Source organism: Bos indicus x Bos taurus, chromosome 14 (genome assembly GCF_003369695.1).
Source record: "Bos indicus x Bos taurus breed Angus x Brahman F1 hybrid chromosome 14, Bos_hybrid_MaternalHap_v2.0, whole genome shotgun sequence".
In the NCBI taxonomy this organism is placed as follows: Eukaryota; Metazoa; Chordata; class Mammalia; order Artiodactyla; family Bovidae; genus Bos; species Bos indicus x Bos taurus.
This window is the reverse complement of record NC_040089.1, coordinates 32,392,317-32,411,579: the sequence shown is the minus strand read 5'-3', so window position 1 is coordinate 32,411,579 and position 19,263 is coordinate 32,392,317. Positions and strand designations below refer to the sequence as shown.

The following is a 19,263-nucleotide window of genomic DNA, read 5'->3' as shown; positions in this document are numbered from 1 at the left end:
ATTCATAATGGACTCTCAAAACTCTTTATGAGTAAAGTCTATCCTTATATTGCTATTCGAGGTTGACTTTGCTCTAATCTTCAAGATTATTACATTTTTAACAAAATTTGTACAGAACACTGTGAGATGCATTTTGTTCATAACACTGTAATTCTCTTCATAAAATGACCTTTGGAAAATATGTTTCCCTGCTCGGACCACTATACTATTAAATGAAGGATTAAATTTATACAAGAGGAATGCTCATTTCCTGTAGAAAATGAGTGCACTAAATTATCTGCTACAAAGCCTTTTGAAAAATTCCTTGATATAATCAATGTGTAAACTACAGATGGGTTCAAAAGAAAAATTCTGTTGTATTTGCCTGTCATTTTTTGCCTTTTTACTACATAAATTATAAGTGGCCATTGTAAGAAAATATGAGAATGATTGACAGGAATCATATGTTAGAATAAGGGCATAAAGGAAAGGTTACAATATTTAAGACAGATTAAAAATAAAAAGGAAAAACTTGAGTATTCCATATAGTATCACTGACTCAACAGACATGAGTTTGAGCAAAGTCCAGGATATAGTAAAGGACAGGGAAGCCTGGCGTCCTGAAGTCCATGGGGTCACAAAGAGCTGGACATGACTTAGCGACTGAACAACAACAATTCTCAAAACAGTCTTGAAATACAATGTGAAACTTACTTTTCATGTAATAAAGAAGCAGTGGGGGAAAAATGAAATAAAAGAACAGATAAGCATCACAGATAACATCACTGGAGGACATACTACGTGCTGAACACATGACTAGGTTCTTTACAAACCTAGATTCATTTAAGTTCTTAGCACCTCTGTAACACTCTTACAGTCCCCATTTTTTTATGGATAAGGATACTGAAACAACACAATTAACAAGCAAGTGGTGAAAGAGCCTTGAATCTGGACCAGAAATACAGGGTTTCAGATATGGTGCAGCAGACATGGAAGGAAGCATCAGAACACCCAGGTTCAACCCTGCTCATCTAGCAACTAATTCTAAGACTAAGGATTTGCCTCTTTCTATTCAGTATTGAAGTGGATGACTTCCCAGTCCTCTGAATTGAGATGTCTATGATCAGTGAAAAGTATTTACAAGGTTAAATCAGAGGGCAAGGAACCATGGTGACAGCCTTTAGTTTACTAATAATTGCTCTGGAATCCTACTGCCTAATCCTTTTCCAGCCTGTCCTTTTCCTTTTAAATGCCCATGCAGAGTATATCACATGAAATGCTGGACTGGATGAAGCACAAGCTGGAATCAAGATTGCCAGGAGAAATATCAAAAACCTCAGATATACAGATGACACCACCCTTATGGTAGAAAGTGAAAAAGAACTAAAGAGCCTCTTGATGAAAGTGAAAAAGTGAAAGAGGAGAGTGAAAAAGTTGGCTTAAAGCTCAACATTCAGAAAACTAAGGTCATGGCATCCAGTCCCGTCACTTCATGGCAATTAGATGGGGAAACAATGCAAACAGTGACAGACTTTATTTTTTTGAGCTCCAAAATCACTGCAGATGATGACTGCAGCCATGAAATTAAAAGGCACTTGCTCCTTGGAAGGAAAGCTATGACCAACCTAGACAACATATTAAAAAGCAGAGACATTACTTTGCTGACAAAGGTCCATCTAATCAAAGCTATGGTTTTTCCAGTAGCACGTATGGATGTGAAACTTGGACCTTTAAGCTGAGCACTGAAGAACTGAAGCTTTTGAACTGTGGTGTTGGAGAAGACTCTTGAGAGTCCCTTGGAGAGCAAGGAAATCAATCCAGTCCACCCTAAAGGAAATCAGTCCTGAATATTCATTGGAAGGACTGCTGCTGAAGCTGAAGCTCCAATACTTTGGCCACCTGATGTGAAGAAATGACTCTCTGGAAAAGACCCTGATGTTGGGAAAGACTGAAGGCAGGAGAAGGGAATGACAGAGGATGAGATGGTTGGATGGTATCACCGACTCCATGGACTTAAGTTTAAGCAAGCTCTGGGGATGGTGATAGACAGGGAAGCCTGGCATGCTACAGTCCATGGGATTGCAAAGAGTCAGATACAACTGAGGGACTGAACTGAAATTCAGAGGTAGGCAACTAGGTAAGCTTCATCTTAGATAGGATTGGATAAAAGGGAAGTAATAGATCATAATTGGGCTTCCCTGGTGGCTCAGTGGTAAAGAATCTGCATGCCAAGGCAGAAGACTTGGGTTTAACCCCTGGGTCAGGAAGACCCCTGAAGAAGGAAATGGCAACCTACTCCAATATTCTTGTCTGGGAAATCCCATGGACAGAGGAGCTAGGTGGGCTAAAAGCCGGTCATGGTCACAAAGACAACAAAACACCTTAATTAGTCTTAGGGAAAAGACATTATTATGGTTATCTGCTGCCCTCTGTCTCAAAGTCTTCCTAAATTACTAACCTTGATGAGTCGTGCTCACTCCTTCAGACCCCCTGGTAAGCCATGGGTAGAAGCTAGAGCCTCTACCTGGATGACACTGCAGAACTAGCCCATTACATTGCACTTCAACTCCTAAGATAAATGATGGATTCAGCTATTGCTGAAAATACATATCAAGGTAGGGAAGATACTATACCATATATACTTAGAATATTTTCATAAGTAGTTAAAATAAACTCTTTTGCTTCTGAAGTGGTAATCTTCATTTATCTTAAAATTAATGAAGTTGCTTATTACTATAGAAAAATAATATAATTCAAAGAGAAATATGGATAAATAATATAATTTAAAGAGAAATATGAATATAAACATGTTAAGACATTATGCTAAGTACTTTATATACATTCTCTTGATTAATTGGTTCATGGAAATCTGATTCAGGGACACTAGATCATTGATGGTTTTCAGACCAAAAGCCAATGTTTCCCAAGTATATCCATAATATCTTATTAATTTTTTTTCAAAAAGCCCCCAGATCATTAATCATGCTCCCATTCTATAAAGATGTAATTATGTGTATCCCCTTGTGGACCTGACACAAAGAGCTCACTGATTGGAAAAGACCCAGCACCAGGAGTTTGTGAAGAACAGGGGAGCCTGGTGGGCTACAGTCCACAGGGTAGCCAAGGACGGGACATGAATAGCTGACTACGTGAGCAACTGAACAACAACAAATTGTGTGTTTCAACACAGGGTGTCTCATCCGTTCATAGTCCCTGAAATCCTTGGATTTAGGGAGCATGAGGGAATAAAGTTTCCATTACCAAGTGTCCTGCTGGTTTTCCTACTGGTAATCAAGCTCAACCCAACCCAAACAAGAAAAATTAGGGTAACAAAAAGAAAATATTATTTCTGCTGAAACTAACCTGCTTTAAGTAGCAACATAAAGTAGCTTAACCATCATAAGCAACGTAACTTTTCCATCATCTAAAGACCAGTATCAGTGATGTTGGTGAGGTGCAAATGTGCAAGCAGTGAGATGCTTAATTTCAGACACTGGTTTTGCTAACTTTTCTATTTTACTCGCTAATGTCTAATGTTTCAAACACTGTATAAACTATACAACTTACTCCCTTGGCTTTGTGCTCACGAGAACTCTTAGAGGTTTTCTGCTATTTAAGCATGATTTCAGGAAGCAATCCACTTCATTGAAAGGTCTCATAAAAACTAGGTCACCATTAATCGCAAAAATCTTTTTCCCAACTTCCATGCCAGCCATCTAGGAGAGAAATAGCAAAAAAAAAAAAAAAAAATTTTAATAAGAAACCTACTTTTTCACAGAATTAGAATCTGAAAAGGTCTAGAACTTAGTGATTTCTGACATTTTAACACATCTGCAATGTTTTTATACAACGTCATAGTACAGAACTGTGGAAGAAATAACAGTTACTCCCTTTGATTCAGTTTTTCATTGGATCACCCGTCTCTACTGAAATTCTCCCTCCTTCTAGGACTTAACATTGTACTTCACCTGTGACCCTTCTTTTCTGTTATCTTTAATAGTTCTTCTTACTTCATCCTTTTAACTACAGTCAAACCTCAGGTTAATTGTTTTTCCTGTGTTTTCCATCTATATCCAATTAACTCAGAGAGTTACAACCTCTATACAGACATGGATGACAACCAAATATGCATCTCTAGCCTGACACAGCATAGGTGTCTGCAGGGCAGGAGAGAGAAATGCCTGGAATCCAAGGAAGAACTCCAACAGGCATGGATCACAAGACGTTGGAAGGATAACAAGGAAGACATTATCTCTGCATGCCAACCAGGTCAATCTTCTTAACTAACTCTACTGCCTAAAAGGGAAAAAATGGGGTGGCTCAGGGGTAAAGAATCCACCCGCCAGTGCAAGGGACTCAGGAGACTCAGGTTGCATACCTGGGTCAGGAAGATACTCTGGAGGAAGAAATGGCAACCCACTCCAGTATTTCTGCCTGGGAAATCCCATGGACAGAGGAGCCTGGCGGGCTACAGTCCATGGGTTCACAAATAGAAACGATTAAGCAACCCACTCCAGTGTTCTTGCCTGGAGAATCCCAGGGACGGGGGAGCCTGGTGGGCTGCTGTCTATGGGGTCGCACAGAGTCGGACACTACTGAAACGACTTAGCAGCAGCAGCAGGCACGCACACACACATGCACACTGCCTGTAAACTATAGTATATGCTGATTACTAGCTAAAGGATGAAAACCTGGCAGAGGGCATTTTATTGGTGGCAGAGTCGGGTGAACCTGCACTCCAAGAACATCATCTGAAAATGGGGAAACATTTCCTCATCATAGAAAATTAACAAAAAAAGTTATTTGTTGGCCAGGCCCACTAACAGGGTATGACCTGAGCAGATTTATTTTCTCTGACATTAATAGCTATACATAAAGCTTTCAGCAGGCTTCCCTGGTGGCTCAGCAGAAAGAACTGGTCTACCAATGCAGGAGACCCAAAAGACTCAAGTTTGATCTCTGGGTCAGGACAATCCCCTGGAGAAGGAAATGGCATTCTGCTTCAATATTCTTGCCTGGAAAATCCCATGAACGGAGGAGCCTGGTGGGCTACAGTCCATGGGGTCGCAAAGAGTAGGACAGGACTGAGTGACCAAACAACAGAAAGCTGTGTCTTTCATGAGGCTGACAAAAGCAGAGACCTTGGGCATCAGCAGCTAGAATGAGTGATAGCTGGCTACTGACTTTAAATAGGTTCAAAGTTAAAAGCCATGCTTTACTCATTCTCACATTCCTTATTAAAAATTTATATACTGAGAAACATTTTCTTGAGGAGTAAGCATTTTACAAGGCAGACAAAGGTAGGAACACTTTAAACCCAATATACTTGGGACAGAACATTACAATGCATGTTTCATGAGGGCAGAGAATTTTGTCTATTTCCTTCACTGCTGTATTCCCAGAGCCTAGAATGCTGCCAATCACATAACGGGTACTAAATAAATATTCCTGAAGGAGTGAATGGATGAATGATTGGGAGATTCCTCTGTTTAAAAGTCTGGTGAGGTGAGAGTACATTAATCAGCATTAACCCAATGAGAAAATCAATCAAAGCATGTGCTTTACTGATGGAAATTGTATTTAAATAAGATAACCAAAAATGATAGGATTATGATTCACACACACACACACACACACATATATGGGGAGGGGGGCGCTTCCCTGGTGGCTCAGACGGTAAAGCATCTGGTTGCAATATGGAAGACCCGGGTTTGATCTCTGGGTCAGGAAGATCCCCTGGAGAAGGAAATGGCAATCCACTCCAGTACTCTTGCCTGGAGAATCCCATGGATGGAGGAGCCTGGTAGGCTACAGTCCATGGGGTCACAAAGAGTCGGATACAACTGAGTGATTTCACTTTCTTTTTCTTTCATACACACACACACACACACACACACACACACACACACACACTGTTGATGTTGTTGTTAAGTCACCCAGTCATGTCCAGTTCTTTGTGACCCAATGGACTGCAGCACACCAGGCTTCCCTGTTCCTTACCATCTCCTGGAGTTTGCTCAAGTTCATGTTCTTCGCACTGGTGATGCCATCCAGTCATCTCATCCTCTGACACCCTCTTCTCCTTCTGCTCTCAGTCTTTCCCATCATCAGGGACTTTTCCGATGAGTCATCTGTTCGCATCAGATGACCAGACTACTGGAGTTTCAGCTTCAGCATCAGTCCTTCCAGTGAATATTCAGGGTTGATCTCCATTAAGATTGGCTGGTTTGATCTCCTTGCTGTTCAAGGGACTTTCAGGAGTCTTCTCCAGCACCACATTTCAAAGGTATCAAATCTTTGGCGTTCTGCCTTCTTCACAGTCCGGCTCTCACAACCATACATGACCACTGGGAAGACCATGGCCTTGACTATACAGACCTTTGTCAGCAGAGTAACATCTCTGCTTTTCAAAACAGTCTAGGCTTGTCATTGCTTTCCTGCTGAGAAGCAATGGCCTTCTGATTTCATGCATGGCTGCAGTCACCATCCACAGTGATTTTGGAGCCCAAGAAGAGGAAGTCTGTCACACTTCTACCTTTTCCTCTTCTGTTTGCCATGCACTAATGGGGCTGGACAGAGGAGCCTGGTGGGCTACCGTCCATGGGGTCTGTAGCAAAGAGTTGGGCAACACTGAGTGACTAACACACACACACACACACACACAAGGGAGCTGGATGCCATGATCTTAGCAGATACACATACTACCTAATGTATAAAACAGATACCTAATGAGAACCTACTGTATAGCATGGGGGGGGGGGGTGGAAAGAAAGTGCCATCTGTTTGTAGGACATATATTAAGCTAAGCTTAAAAATGCATTCCAATATACACTGGGTGCAGACAAATACTGTTTGATTCCACTTACACGAGGTACCTAGAATAGTCAAATTCATAGAGTCAGAAAGTCCACTGGCAGATCCCAGGCACAAGGGGCTGGGACGGGGGAGGAGAAAAAATGGGCAGCTATGATTTAATGGGGACAGAGTTTCAGTTTATGAAGTGAAAATTTTTGAGAGCTGGATGATGGTGAGAGTTGCACAACGATGTGAATGTGCTTAGTGCCAATGAACTGTACAGTTAAATATGTTTAAAATAGTATGTTTTATATTATGTGCCTTTTACCACAATAAAAAAATTTAAGTGATAGGGAAATAGAAAACACAGCTCTTGATTCAGTGGAAGAATCATGTAACATGCATAACAGTCCCACCCTATACAGTCTCCACCAGGTTGCAGACTAGAATCAGACATGGACTAAACCGCTTGGACTCCTACAAGGTCAAGTTGAAGCTGTACATCTTTACAATACCTCCCCCACTCTCCTTAGGTACTCAGACACCCTCTTTCACAAATCCTAACAGTATTACAAAAAACCTCAGAATAAGATTATTCAGAGTCATTATTTTCAATAAAGATACTTGAAGGCTGATTTCAGTTTTTTAAAAAACTTTTAAATGTGTATGTCACAGACAAAAAGTTTAAATAAAAACACTAATTTACATTACCTCAGCATTAGACCCCTTTTCCACCAACTTTATTATTGGAACTTTATTTTTGTCTTCTAATCCAAAACCATAGCTGCCTTCATTGGATTTAATCTGAAATGTAAAATATTAACATGACTAACAAAACAACTATGAAAAAAATTACAAATCAAACAGATTGAAATGATACATTGTATCACCAAACATGTTTATGTAATCTATCAATGTCTAATGAAGAAGAAAATCTGCACAGCATAGTAATAAACTTACCAATAAGGATTTAGCTATAACATTTTCCACAACTTTTAAATCATGTTTCATCAGCCGATGTTTCATATTTGACCCTTCCATTTCCTCATCCGCAAAAAAACGGAAAAGTAGAGGTTCGTCTTTGAATTCACTTTTCTCAAGCACTATGGAAATAGAGAGCGAGCCCAAATCAACCTCATTTTCCATACTGACAGACCTCCAGCCTGGAACAAGTTACATTCACAAATATCCCAACGATACTTTTTAATTTCCATAATTTCAAGCTGATGTTTCCTTCAATTACTGTTACCTAAAAGACTGAATTTTTAAAGATAAGTAGTATTTTTTTTTCATGATAAAGTTTTTTGACTTAACCAAATCTGCTGCCTTCCAGATTAAAATCCAACTTTTACTTTCAAAAGATTATATTGAATTTTAAAAATGCATGCAATTCAAAACATAGAATCCTACAGGGTTTTGAATTTGCAGTAAACGTTTTAAGTAAAAGACAAAAACATTTCTGTTTTTAATATCCTGCACAATTATGGGAAAATTCAAATGGGTTAAATGTAGCCTTTATGTGTGTGAGCAATTCTCATCGCAGTTGCTTTTGTTCTAACACTTCAAACCAGAATCTGCCTTCTGGGTGAAATGTGATTTTAGTTTCCACCAATTCCTAGTCATGTGCATAAAAACACTGTTCTCAAATAACCTTATTTCTGCAAAGGTCAGTTTTTCCCTTTTATCTGAATACTAACATTTTCCCCCAAAGTCCCAAGCTGCCTGACATGCTCTAATGATATAAGGTATAAGTTTTGTTAGCCTTTTTTAAAAATAAGGCTACATACTGATAGAAAGAATTTGTTCTCAGTGAGATCCTGACAGCTGTCAAAGTGTCTTAAAAGAGAAATCTTCTTTCTACTTATCTATTCTTATATTCTTATTCTGGAAGCAATACTGGGGAAGTTACTTAAACTCCTTGAACTTCAGTTTCCTCATCGATAATATGTGGGCAATAAAATCTTCTTCATAATGTTGGACAAAACTAAAATGTAACAAATGTAAATAATTTGGCATACAGTAGGCAAAAAAAAAAAAAAGATAGCTCCTTTGTTTCTAATGGAGTTTCAAATCATAACTGTTGATCAGTTATATGTATGGATTGACCTTTAAATGGAAAACTGCTGGCAACATAAATTTAACGAATGAAACTACCAACCACAAATTAAAGGCAACACAAGCCTTTTGTAGCTGACAATAGGAAGGAGAATATAATTGAGATCGAGGTAAGCCTTGCCTAGGGCTTCCCAGGTGGCGCTAGTGGTAAAGAACCCGCCTGCTGATGTGGGAGACATAAGGGATGCAGGTTTGATCCCTGGGTCGGGAAGATCACATAGAGGAGGGCATGGCAACCCACTCCAGTATTCTTGCCTGGACAGGGGAGCCTGGTGGGCTGCAGCCCATAGGGCTGCAAGAGTCGGACAGGACTGAAGCACTCACACAGGTAGGCCTTGCCGACATGACCTGCTTTATTCCCCAAACTCACATGGTGTTTCTGCTACTGCTGTTTTCCTCCACCAAACAGTCAGTCTAAAGGCAGGGAGAGAAAACATCCATAAGGCCAGGCATGAGCCCAACTGGCTGTGCCTTTACTGACAGAGACTTCCATAGGGAAAAACTTTACTGCAACCCAATATTTTAAAATAAATATTTAGATTAAATTGATGCTTGCTGATGCTTTAAAGAGAAAAATCATCAAAATCTTTGAAGGTTTTCAGCTTGATATTATAGTTTTAATTCCATATAATGATGTCATTCCTTCCATTCAATAATTGGCTTTTCAAAGACCAGTATTTCCTGTGGTCCAGAGACACTGGGATGTAATGGAAGTCCCAAAGGAACAAATGATAATCAAAGAGGCTTTCAAAATCACTGCTACTTTTCTGTTCTTATTGCTTCAGAAAAAGTAATTTCTGAATATAATTGGCCAATAGGCACAAGAGCTATCAAATAAGCACATAAGCAAATATTATTAACAATGGAAAGCGATGGTTCGCGTTTATGGAATCTATAAGATCGTATGAATAGAGAGGGAAAACTAAGTCTCATTACTTTTATAAATTTAAGAGAAATGAAGTCAACAAACAAGAAAGGAATTCAATCTTTAATTAGTAGTCAAAAAGAAACTTTTTTCCAGAAATTTATAATTTTGTTCTCTAATTTTGAAAGTATTTTCTTAAAAAATCACTATAAATATGCAATTATATAGGCTCTCATTTAATCATTTTAATATATACTGGCATTAAAAAAAAAAAAAAGAAACCCATGGGTCTGACTTAGAATAGTTTCAAAGAGATACATGAGCTGTTTTTTTTAACTTCTAGTTCAAGCTCTTGCTTTTTCAGAACCAGTCTAGAAAAACAGAAAAATGTCATGGCAACTTATAGATAATACTTGTGGAGACACTGCTTGCAGACATGGTGCCCCAACAGGGACATGTGGCAAGACCCAGACAATCTTGCTGGTTCATCTTTAGAGGACTTCCCTGGCCACTGAGAGACTCCCAATGTCTTGAGAAAACAAAACAGTGAAATACATCTGGAAGCTTCCAGAATAAATATGCTTACCATGGTGCATAAATCCATTGTCACAGAGCCCAATGCCAAATATCATCGCCTCTTCTCTGCTGCGGCAATCCCCCTGTCAACCACAAAAGCCCTGTACAAGTTAACAGGCGACCGAAGATTCTGCTGCATTGAAACCACATTTGACATTCTCAGCACTGTCCTGACAAAGCCATTCATACATTACGGCTGATGTTGCTTTCAGAAGCCCACTGACAATGCATTTAATTGTTATCAAACATTCCTTTGATTATGAAAATATCTTCTTTTGACATTAAAAACAAAGATTTACTATTTCTTGAGAAAAATTATGCTTGATTAAAAATGAAAATACATGAGTAACTACAATTTATTGCTACCACAAATGATGCCTTATTTCTTTGATCATATATCCTAATTATGCATCAAAGAAATATCCTATAGTTGAAAACTCACTAAATAAAGCTTGCTAAGTAAAAGTCATTATGCATCATCTCTTCTATCACCTCCCACCAAATGGCCTTGCTCTTTAAGTGCCTCCAAAGAAACCTATTAATCTAGTGTGACTTGTAAGACCCTAAGAGTATGTTGTTCAGGGGAGTCAGCAAATGCAAGCTTCTCTTTCACTCTCGTGCCAGAAAAAATAAAAATTAGCTCACATAACTGATCCCCAAAAGAAAGCCTAATGCAACCTTTTGTGATGATTTTTATCTAGAAAACATCTATTTTATTCATTCAAGTATGAATTTATATACACTCTTCCCTCTATAACACGGCTTCAGCATCTGAGAATTCAACCAACCACGGATCAAAACTAGTCAGAGGAAAAAAAAAACAAACAGAAAGTTCCAAAATGTAATACTAGAATTTGCAGCATCAGTGACTATTTATATAGCATTTACATTTCATCAGGTATTAAAAGTAATCTTAAGGTTGATTAAAAGATATGGGAGATTATATGCAAATGCATTTTATACAAGGGGCTTGAGCATCTGTGGATTTTGGTACCTGCAAGGGTCCTGTGACCAATATCTCCTAGATACCAACAGGACTATGTATATGAATATGTATGTATATATGTATATATCTGTTGTATCTGTGTCTATATAACCTTACAGTTGTATGTTTTACAGTTTAAGAAGTGCTTTCTTACATATTATCTCATTTTTTTCTAGCCCTATCTTTTAGCTCTTAGGTACAATACTCTTCTGGGAAAGACTGAGGGCAGGAGGAGAAGAGGGAGACAGAGGATAAGATGGGTGGATGGCATCATCGACTCAATAGACATGAATTTGAGCAAACTCTGGGAGATAGTGAAGGACAGGAAAGCCTGGCATGCTGCAGTCCATGCGGTCACAAAGAGTCAGACATGACTGAGCTACTGAGTGCCTGAACAACAACAATACTCTACCAAATCCATCCTTTCTTCTCTCTGGCTTCTATTTCATTCCTATGTCAGCACCCTAATCCAGTGTTTCTTCATCTTACTTCTAAATTGCCATAATTCTTTTCCTGTACTGTCTCTAATATTGTACTCCTGTACTTTCTCTAATATTGCCATTATAGAATTAAATTTTCTTTGGTTTTTTTAAAGACCTTTTTCTGGTATGGCCCATTTTTAAATTCAATATTGTTACAATATTGTTTCTGTTCTATGTTTTGGGTTTTTGGCCACAAGGATGTGGGATATTAGCTCCCGGATCAGGGATTGACCCTGTACCCACTGCATTGGAAGGCAAAGTCTAGGAAAGTCCTTAGAATTAAACTCTTACACAGGAATACTAGGCTTCTCAGGTGGCGCTAGTGGTAAAGCACCTGCCGGCCAATGCAGGAGACATTAAGAGATGCAGGAAAGATCCCCTGGAGCAGGGCAGGGCAACCCACTCTAGTATTCTTGCCTAGAGAATTCCAGGGACAGAGAAGCCTGGAGGGCTATCGTCCTCAGGATCGTACAGAGTCAGACAGGACTGAAGGGACTAAGCCTGCACACACACAGGAATACCATGTACCAAAACTTTAAACTAACTCTCATTTTTTATAATCATAAAGTATCAACATTCTGTGTTGGGCTTTGCATGCCTCCCATAACCCTGACTTCATTATACCCCTCCAGACCTATTTTCCAAAGGTTAGGTCACCTTTGCTGTCATCAATTTGGCTTCCAGACTGTTGGCAGGACTCCCTTTTGTTTATTTCCATCCTCGTTCTCATTCATGGAATCATTCACTCCACTCAGTGCCTTAAATTCTACCTATCAGTCTATCAAGGATCAACACAAGTACCACCTTATGCTATAACAACTCTACCCTCCCTAATCCTCCTGTCAATGATCACGAGAATTACAATCTGTATCTTTAGACAATGCATCTGTACTCTTTTCAAAATCTGTTAGTAATGTCCATACATTCACACAAAAGATTTTTTTTTTGCTACACAGTGTGCTAAGTGCTAGAAGTAACAGAGTAAAACACTCAAACACAAAACACTTCCCTGCCCTCATAATTGAAATCTGAAGAACCGAGTCACTTAAAATATATAAGTTGTTGTTTTGTTGTTCAGTCACTAAGATGTGTCCACCTCTTTGCTACCCCACGGACTGAAGCATGCCAGGTTTCCCTGTCCTTCGCTCTCTCCCGGAGTTTGCTCAAACTCATGTCCATTGAGTCAGTGATGCCACCGTCATCCAATTTAGTCAATACCCCCAAACAGGTGTTATACTAGGTGCTGGCACATAAGTTAACCAGCCCCCACCCTAAGAATCACGGGGACAGTTTCAATATAAAGTGGGATTATCTAAGACAGATACATCCAGGGAACTGGGACCACAGAGGAAGATGCTGAGCCAAGTCTGGAGGATCCAGCACAGTTTACTGGGGGAGATGATGCTGAAGCAGAGCCTTAGAGGAAGTATAAAAATCCGCCCAACTGACTAACAGTCCCTTGAAGGCAGGAACCATGTCTGCTTTCTGTTTTGTTGGCTTCTTTTATTTTAATCACCAAAGCACCTGCTTAAATGTTAAATTCACAGTAAAAGCTTGTTTTAATAATCACCAAAAGTATACACTTATTATTCAACTGACGGCCTTGGTGGAAAGAGACTCTTCCTTTAAAATAAAATCTCTTGTTCATTTTAGCTTAAGAACTTTAATTTACCATTCTCTTATCATTCCATTACCATACCTTTCTCCTCAAAGCCAGCCCATGTTGTCCTAATCTAAAGCTAGAGTTAATTATGTCTGATACTTACATATATGCAAGTTTTACACTATCAGAATCATAAAGCTTAAGTGATGGAGCTGCTGCTAAGTCACTTTAGTTGTGTCTGACTCTGTGCAACCTCCATAGACAACAGCCCACCAGGCTCCCCCGTCCCTGGGATTCTCCAGGCAAGAACACTGGAGTGGGTTGCCATTTCCTTCTCCTAAGTGATGGAGAAGAGCTGATATATATAGTTATTCCAGTAAGCAGGAAACAGTTGTGAAGATAAAATCTAGACAGACTGAGTGACTCACGCAAGTTTGCATAACTGCTTAACAGCAAAGCTGTCATCAGACCAGATTACCTGTATCCTAGTCCATTTCAATTTCAATTCTACTATGCACAAGCATTTCTACAGTCACTGCCATAACAGACCAGAAAGAAAACCTGAAGTAAAAGAGAATTGCAACTTGGTCTGGGTTTTGAGCAACTTCTTTTAGTCTTTTAATGTTCATATTTGGAAAGTAAAAGTGCCAAAAAGGAAAAAAAAAAAGTTGATGACTGACTTCCTTTGTCAGAACTCTAAATATTTATTCAGTATTAGCCTTTGCTTCAAAAAAAAAAAAAAAAACTTTCTTCAGTTTTCTCACATAATCAACGTAGAAGAATTCATGTGAATTCTGTAACAGTATAATTTCTATGTGAAATTTCAACTCTATTACCAAACATAGAACCAATCCCAATGACATGCACTGATCAACATATTATAAATGGTTTTCACACTAGTAAACCCATTGAACACTGGAATTTGGGTTTTATCTAAAAAAGAACTGTTTGCTTTAAGATCTTAATTTCTCAATAAAATAAATCTAAATACTAAATGTAAAACCAGGTATTCCTGGATAGTCTAGAAGTTAATATTAAATAATAAAAATTTCAAGAAGTATGTGCACAGATAAATCAAATACGAATTAAACATTTATATTTAAGGCAAAAATAAACATTTCCATGACTGAGCATCAAATACTATTATTCACTTGTAACAAAAGATGTAGATGATTTTCTTCAATAACAAAAAACTAACTTGACTCAAATATCCAAATGTAATGACAGCATTTCAACCAAGCCATATTCCCTTCTCCAAAATAGTAAGTTCTGTCAAAGCAAATATCAGTTTTCTTGGCCTTTCCTTTAACCCGTGGAAAACATTTGATTATTTATTAGTTAATCTAGTATGATAAAACATCTAAATAAATTTATATTTGAATATATATTATAATGGGCTGGATGCCTTGAGTTGCAAATAACATTTTCTCAGTACCAGCTGTCAGCTCCCACACTCTGAGAAGCAGAGTGACAATCACAATAAATTCTGCACTTTCTTATTTACAATGTGTGCAGATGGATACCAAAGCTGATAATATCAAGATACAATTATCATCTAACAGAGAAGACGGCACAAGGTGACTAGAATAACTTGCTAGGACTAAACATTAGATACCTTAAAAAAATCTGTAAACAAAACATGAGAAACTTTAGTACATATACACACTTTTCTTTAGTGATATTCAAATTACACTTAGTATTGTGAATGGATCTCAGCTGATATTTTTGAATCACAAAACATCTCCCTCTTGAAAGACAATACAGCATAAAAATTAAGTGAAAACTCTGAAATCAGATGATCCAGGTTCAAATCCTAATTCTGCTTCATTCCAGCTGTATGAACTTGGTCAAGTCATTTCACTGTGTCTCATTGGCAAGTAGGGAGTTTTTAAAATCCCTAAATCACCTCAAAGTTTAAAGCAGCCATGAAGGTAACTCAGCAATTTCTATTTGTCTATTTACCTGTGCAATCAACCAGTCTATCAGCTTGTTGGCCATAACGACAGACTTGTAGGTTCTTAAGTGATAATCTTTATCTCTACAAAGGAAAGAGAAACCAAAAACACTAAGCAAGAGGGTAAGTAAGGGAGAAAAAAAGAGGGGGATAAATAAGCACCAGGATCACTTCATTTAGTATCAGTGTGCAACAGAAAAGTTTACTCGATGGAATCTGAATTGATTTCTGAAATGATTGCCCCACTTACATGTAAATAAGGGAGCTTTACAAGGTTTACGCAACACCTGACAATTCCCTTCATCAGTTCACACCAGGAGAAGGAACCCACAAGCATACCAAAACAGGACATTTCTTCTTCCACATTTTCTTATATCCAAATTGATTATTACTGCTATGTTATCTGGTAATAACTTGGCTAGAAATATAATTGCTCATTAACAAAAGAATAATAAAACAGAATTCCTTCCCTTTAAATCAAGATAGGGTTTACGAAAGAACTCCTCAAAATGTGGAGAATAAAGCCACCCTTTGCATTTCTGCTCTTGAATTCTCCAGGTAGGCCGGATTTGCCCTGGAGGATGATTCAGTTGCCTCAGCAGTGGCAGACCTCAGGCCTCCCCAGAGGGAAACACACGAAGAACCTTGTCATTTTGTCTGATCACAGCATGGCCTTAGTCACACCACATCCCCAGGCAGCCAAGGGAACCGAGAGCAGACTCTCCTGTCTGCAGAAGTTCCTGGATCTGAGAAATCTTTCAAAGTCTAGTTAGATAACTACAAAGTGCTCAGGATCAGAACAAGACCCCAAGGGCAGAAATCTATGATTCATTTATTTTGCTGGCCTAAATCAAAATGGAATGAGAAAAGGAGAGTCTTTCAAAATGTCAAAAAAAAAAAAAATCCAAACTGCAATCAACTTGACGTGACAAATAATTACTGGCTATATTCATGGTTCTTTTAACTTCTGTCAGCAATTTACAATTAATATTGACATCATTTCATCCACTCTCATAAAAAGCTCTCCAAAATATGACTGAAATTCCTGAAATTTCAATAGTGAATGTACTAGGTTAGCCAGTAATCAACAGCAGATTTTTTTTTTAATCTTTTAAAATCTGTCTCCGTTTCTGACACCCCATCATCCATTTCATCTTGGCTTCCATACGTGTCAAAAAGAAGGACAGGGTAGTTTTTATAGAATACATGTGGCTCTATCGATTTTTTCACCCAAGTCATTTTTCTTTTCATAAGCTGAGTTCATACATATTAAAAGCATGACTATCACACATTCCATCTGCTTTATGGGTTTTTTCCCCATAAATTTACCCTTGACAACTCATAAACCATTGTCATTTCTAGCCAAAGAACAATTCCTTCTTATCAGCTCTTTTAGAATGTAACTTTCTTGATAAAAAATCTCATGTGGCTAAAATATATTTTCAGAACACATTTTCTCATATATAAAACCTACATACACACAGACACACACATGACATGAAAAAATAATCCAGTATCGGTTTCTATTAGTTTAAGACCTGGGTTCAATCTCTGCGTTGGGAAGATCCCCTGGAGGAGGGCACGGCAACCCACTCCAGTATTCTTGCTTGGAGAATCCCATGGACAAAGGACCCTGATGGGCTACAGTCCACGGGATTTCAAAGAGTCAGACACAACTGATCAACTGAACACACATACAAGTACAAAAAAACCCATGTGCTATTATTAAGTAACCATTTTTTAGCATTATGCTATCCAAAATATTTACAGAAAGTCTGTGCCAGGAATATAGCAGAGAATCAACAAATACTGGTTTCTTTCTTTTTTTTTTTTTACTTTGTGAAGCCTGCTTATGAAAGTGTACAGGGCATTTTCAGGGGTAATAGGTAAGACCCTGTTTTCTCTTTCAGGATCTGAAGTGTGGGCATTCCAACACTTAATCAGCAACTTTTGGAATATTTTTTTAAGCTCTGCATTTCCTTGGAATTGGAAACCAGAGTGAAAAATAGAAACACTGTCCATCAAACGCCTGGATTCTATATCCATGACTGAAAAGCCTCTACATTCATTTTAGAAATCATACATTCATTTTTTTGTTCTGAAAAATATGTTTTAGTCAATAAACTCCAAATGAAATCTGGCCATCTGAAATTAATTTACTATTATATTACATTATATCAGTTCTATCAGTTTGTGGAGACTACAAATACAATTCTGCTCTTGATTATCTCTATTAGTAATCATAACATAAAACTCAAAGTTTTCTGCTATGTTTCTAAAAGGATAAACTGAAAATGAATTCTAATTTCTCTTTAGAAACCAGAAAGGGCATATCTCTTCAGAAGTAAAAACATGGTATAGAGAAACTGATAAAATTATTAAATCAAATTAATTCTTAAGTTTCAAGTGCAAAACTTCTTATTTCAATAAAAGATGATTAAAAGAAAATATTTTGACATAAAATACAAGTCAAAGATTTGATCATAAGTCTAATTGAAAAAATTAATATACAAAAAAATTAATATACAAGTAATCATAATGGTAAATATTTATTAGTAAATAGTATTTTGAAATCCTCTCTGGTTACTCAACTATTATTTATCAAATACTAACTGACTGTGGATAATTTCATTATCAAACCTGTAATTTACTATGTTGCTAAGTCACTTCAGTCGTGTCCAACTCTGTGCAACCCCATAGACGGCAGCCCACGAGGTTCCTCCATCCCTGGGACTTTCCAGGCAAGAACACTGGGGTGGGTTGGCATTTCCTTCTCCTTACTATGAATTAATGGCAAATAATTTTAGAAATCAGAATAAAAAGTATAGAAGAAACTCTATAATTAGAGCTCCAGAAAATTTTGAAATATTTTAAGATAAATTGTTACTTAAAATATCTTTAAGAGCAAAATGTTCACATTTGGAAGAAAAATAAAATACGCTATGTTCAGCTTAATAATATTTACCTAATATGCAATATAAATATTTTCATTTAAACTGCCCAGAATTTAGAAACTAGACTCACCTTACAACTGGAGTAAACAGACTATGAAGACGACAATATAATCGTACACCCTGTTGTAAAATAAAGATATGTCAAAAACAAGTAAAATCAGTCAATGGACATACCAATGAAATTTAGAAATAGATTATTCTGAAATTATTACACAATCTTAACCAATTTGAAAGTTATTCAAATGTTACATTATATTAAAAAATAATATCTGAATAACTAAAATAGGATTAAATTGTGTTATTAATTTTTCACCTACAAGTGACATTCATACATATGCATGTACAAACATGCATATGATATACATATATACACATATGCATACATACAAAAAAGCCTTCCTCAGCAATCAATGCAAAGAAATAGAGGAAAGCAATAGAATGGGAAAGACTAGAGATCTCTTCAAGAAAATTAGAGATAATAAGGGAACATTTCTTGCAACGATGGGCTCTATAAAGGACAAAAATGGTATGGACCTAACAGAAGCAGAAAATATTAAGAAGACGTGGCAAGAATACACAGAAGAACTGTACAAAAAAGATCTTCATGACCCAGATAATCACGATGGTGTGATCACTCACCTAGAGCCAGACATCCTGGAATGTGAAGTCAAGTGAGCATTAGAAAGCATCACTATGAACAAAGCTAGTAGAGGTGATGGAATCCCAGTTGAGCTATTTCAAATCCTGAAAGATGATGCTGTGAAAGTGTTGCACTCAATATGCCAGCAAATTTGGAAAACTCAGCAGTGGCCACAGGACTGGAAAAGGTTAGTTTGCATTCCAACCCCAAAGAAAGGCAGTGCCAAAGAATGCACAAACTACTGCACAATTGCACTCATCTCACATGCTAGTAAAGTAATGCTCAAAATTCTCCAAGCCAGGCTTCAGCAATACG

General features: G+C 37.7%; 1 protein-coding gene across 2 annotated transcripts in view; it reads right to left on the bottom strand.

Annotated features, from left to right (window-relative positions):
- The window catches only part of PREX2 (phosphatidylinositol-3,4,5-trisphosphate dependent Rac exchange factor 2), a 302,468-nt gene that overhangs the window by 160,618 nt on the left and 122,587 nt on the right, over positions 1 to 19,263 (bottom strand). For both annotated transcript variants that reach the window (XM_027561133.1, XM_027561132.1), the window contains exons 13-18: positions 18,379 to 18,428; positions 15,363 to 15,438; positions 10,341 to 10,413; positions 7,735 to 7,877; positions 7,486 to 7,578; positions 3,547 to 3,695 (exon numbers count right to left, since the gene is read on the bottom strand). In XM_027561133.1, the coding sequence (XP_027416934.1) occupies positions 3,547 to 3,695; positions 7,486 to 7,578; positions 7,735 to 7,877; positions 10,341 to 10,413; positions 15,363 to 15,438; positions 18,379 to 18,428 (584 nt within the window). The remainder of the gene's footprint in view (positions 1 to 3,546; positions 3,696 to 7,485; positions 7,579 to 7,734; positions 7,878 to 10,340; positions 10,414 to 15,362; positions 15,439 to 18,378; positions 18,429 to 19,263) is intronic.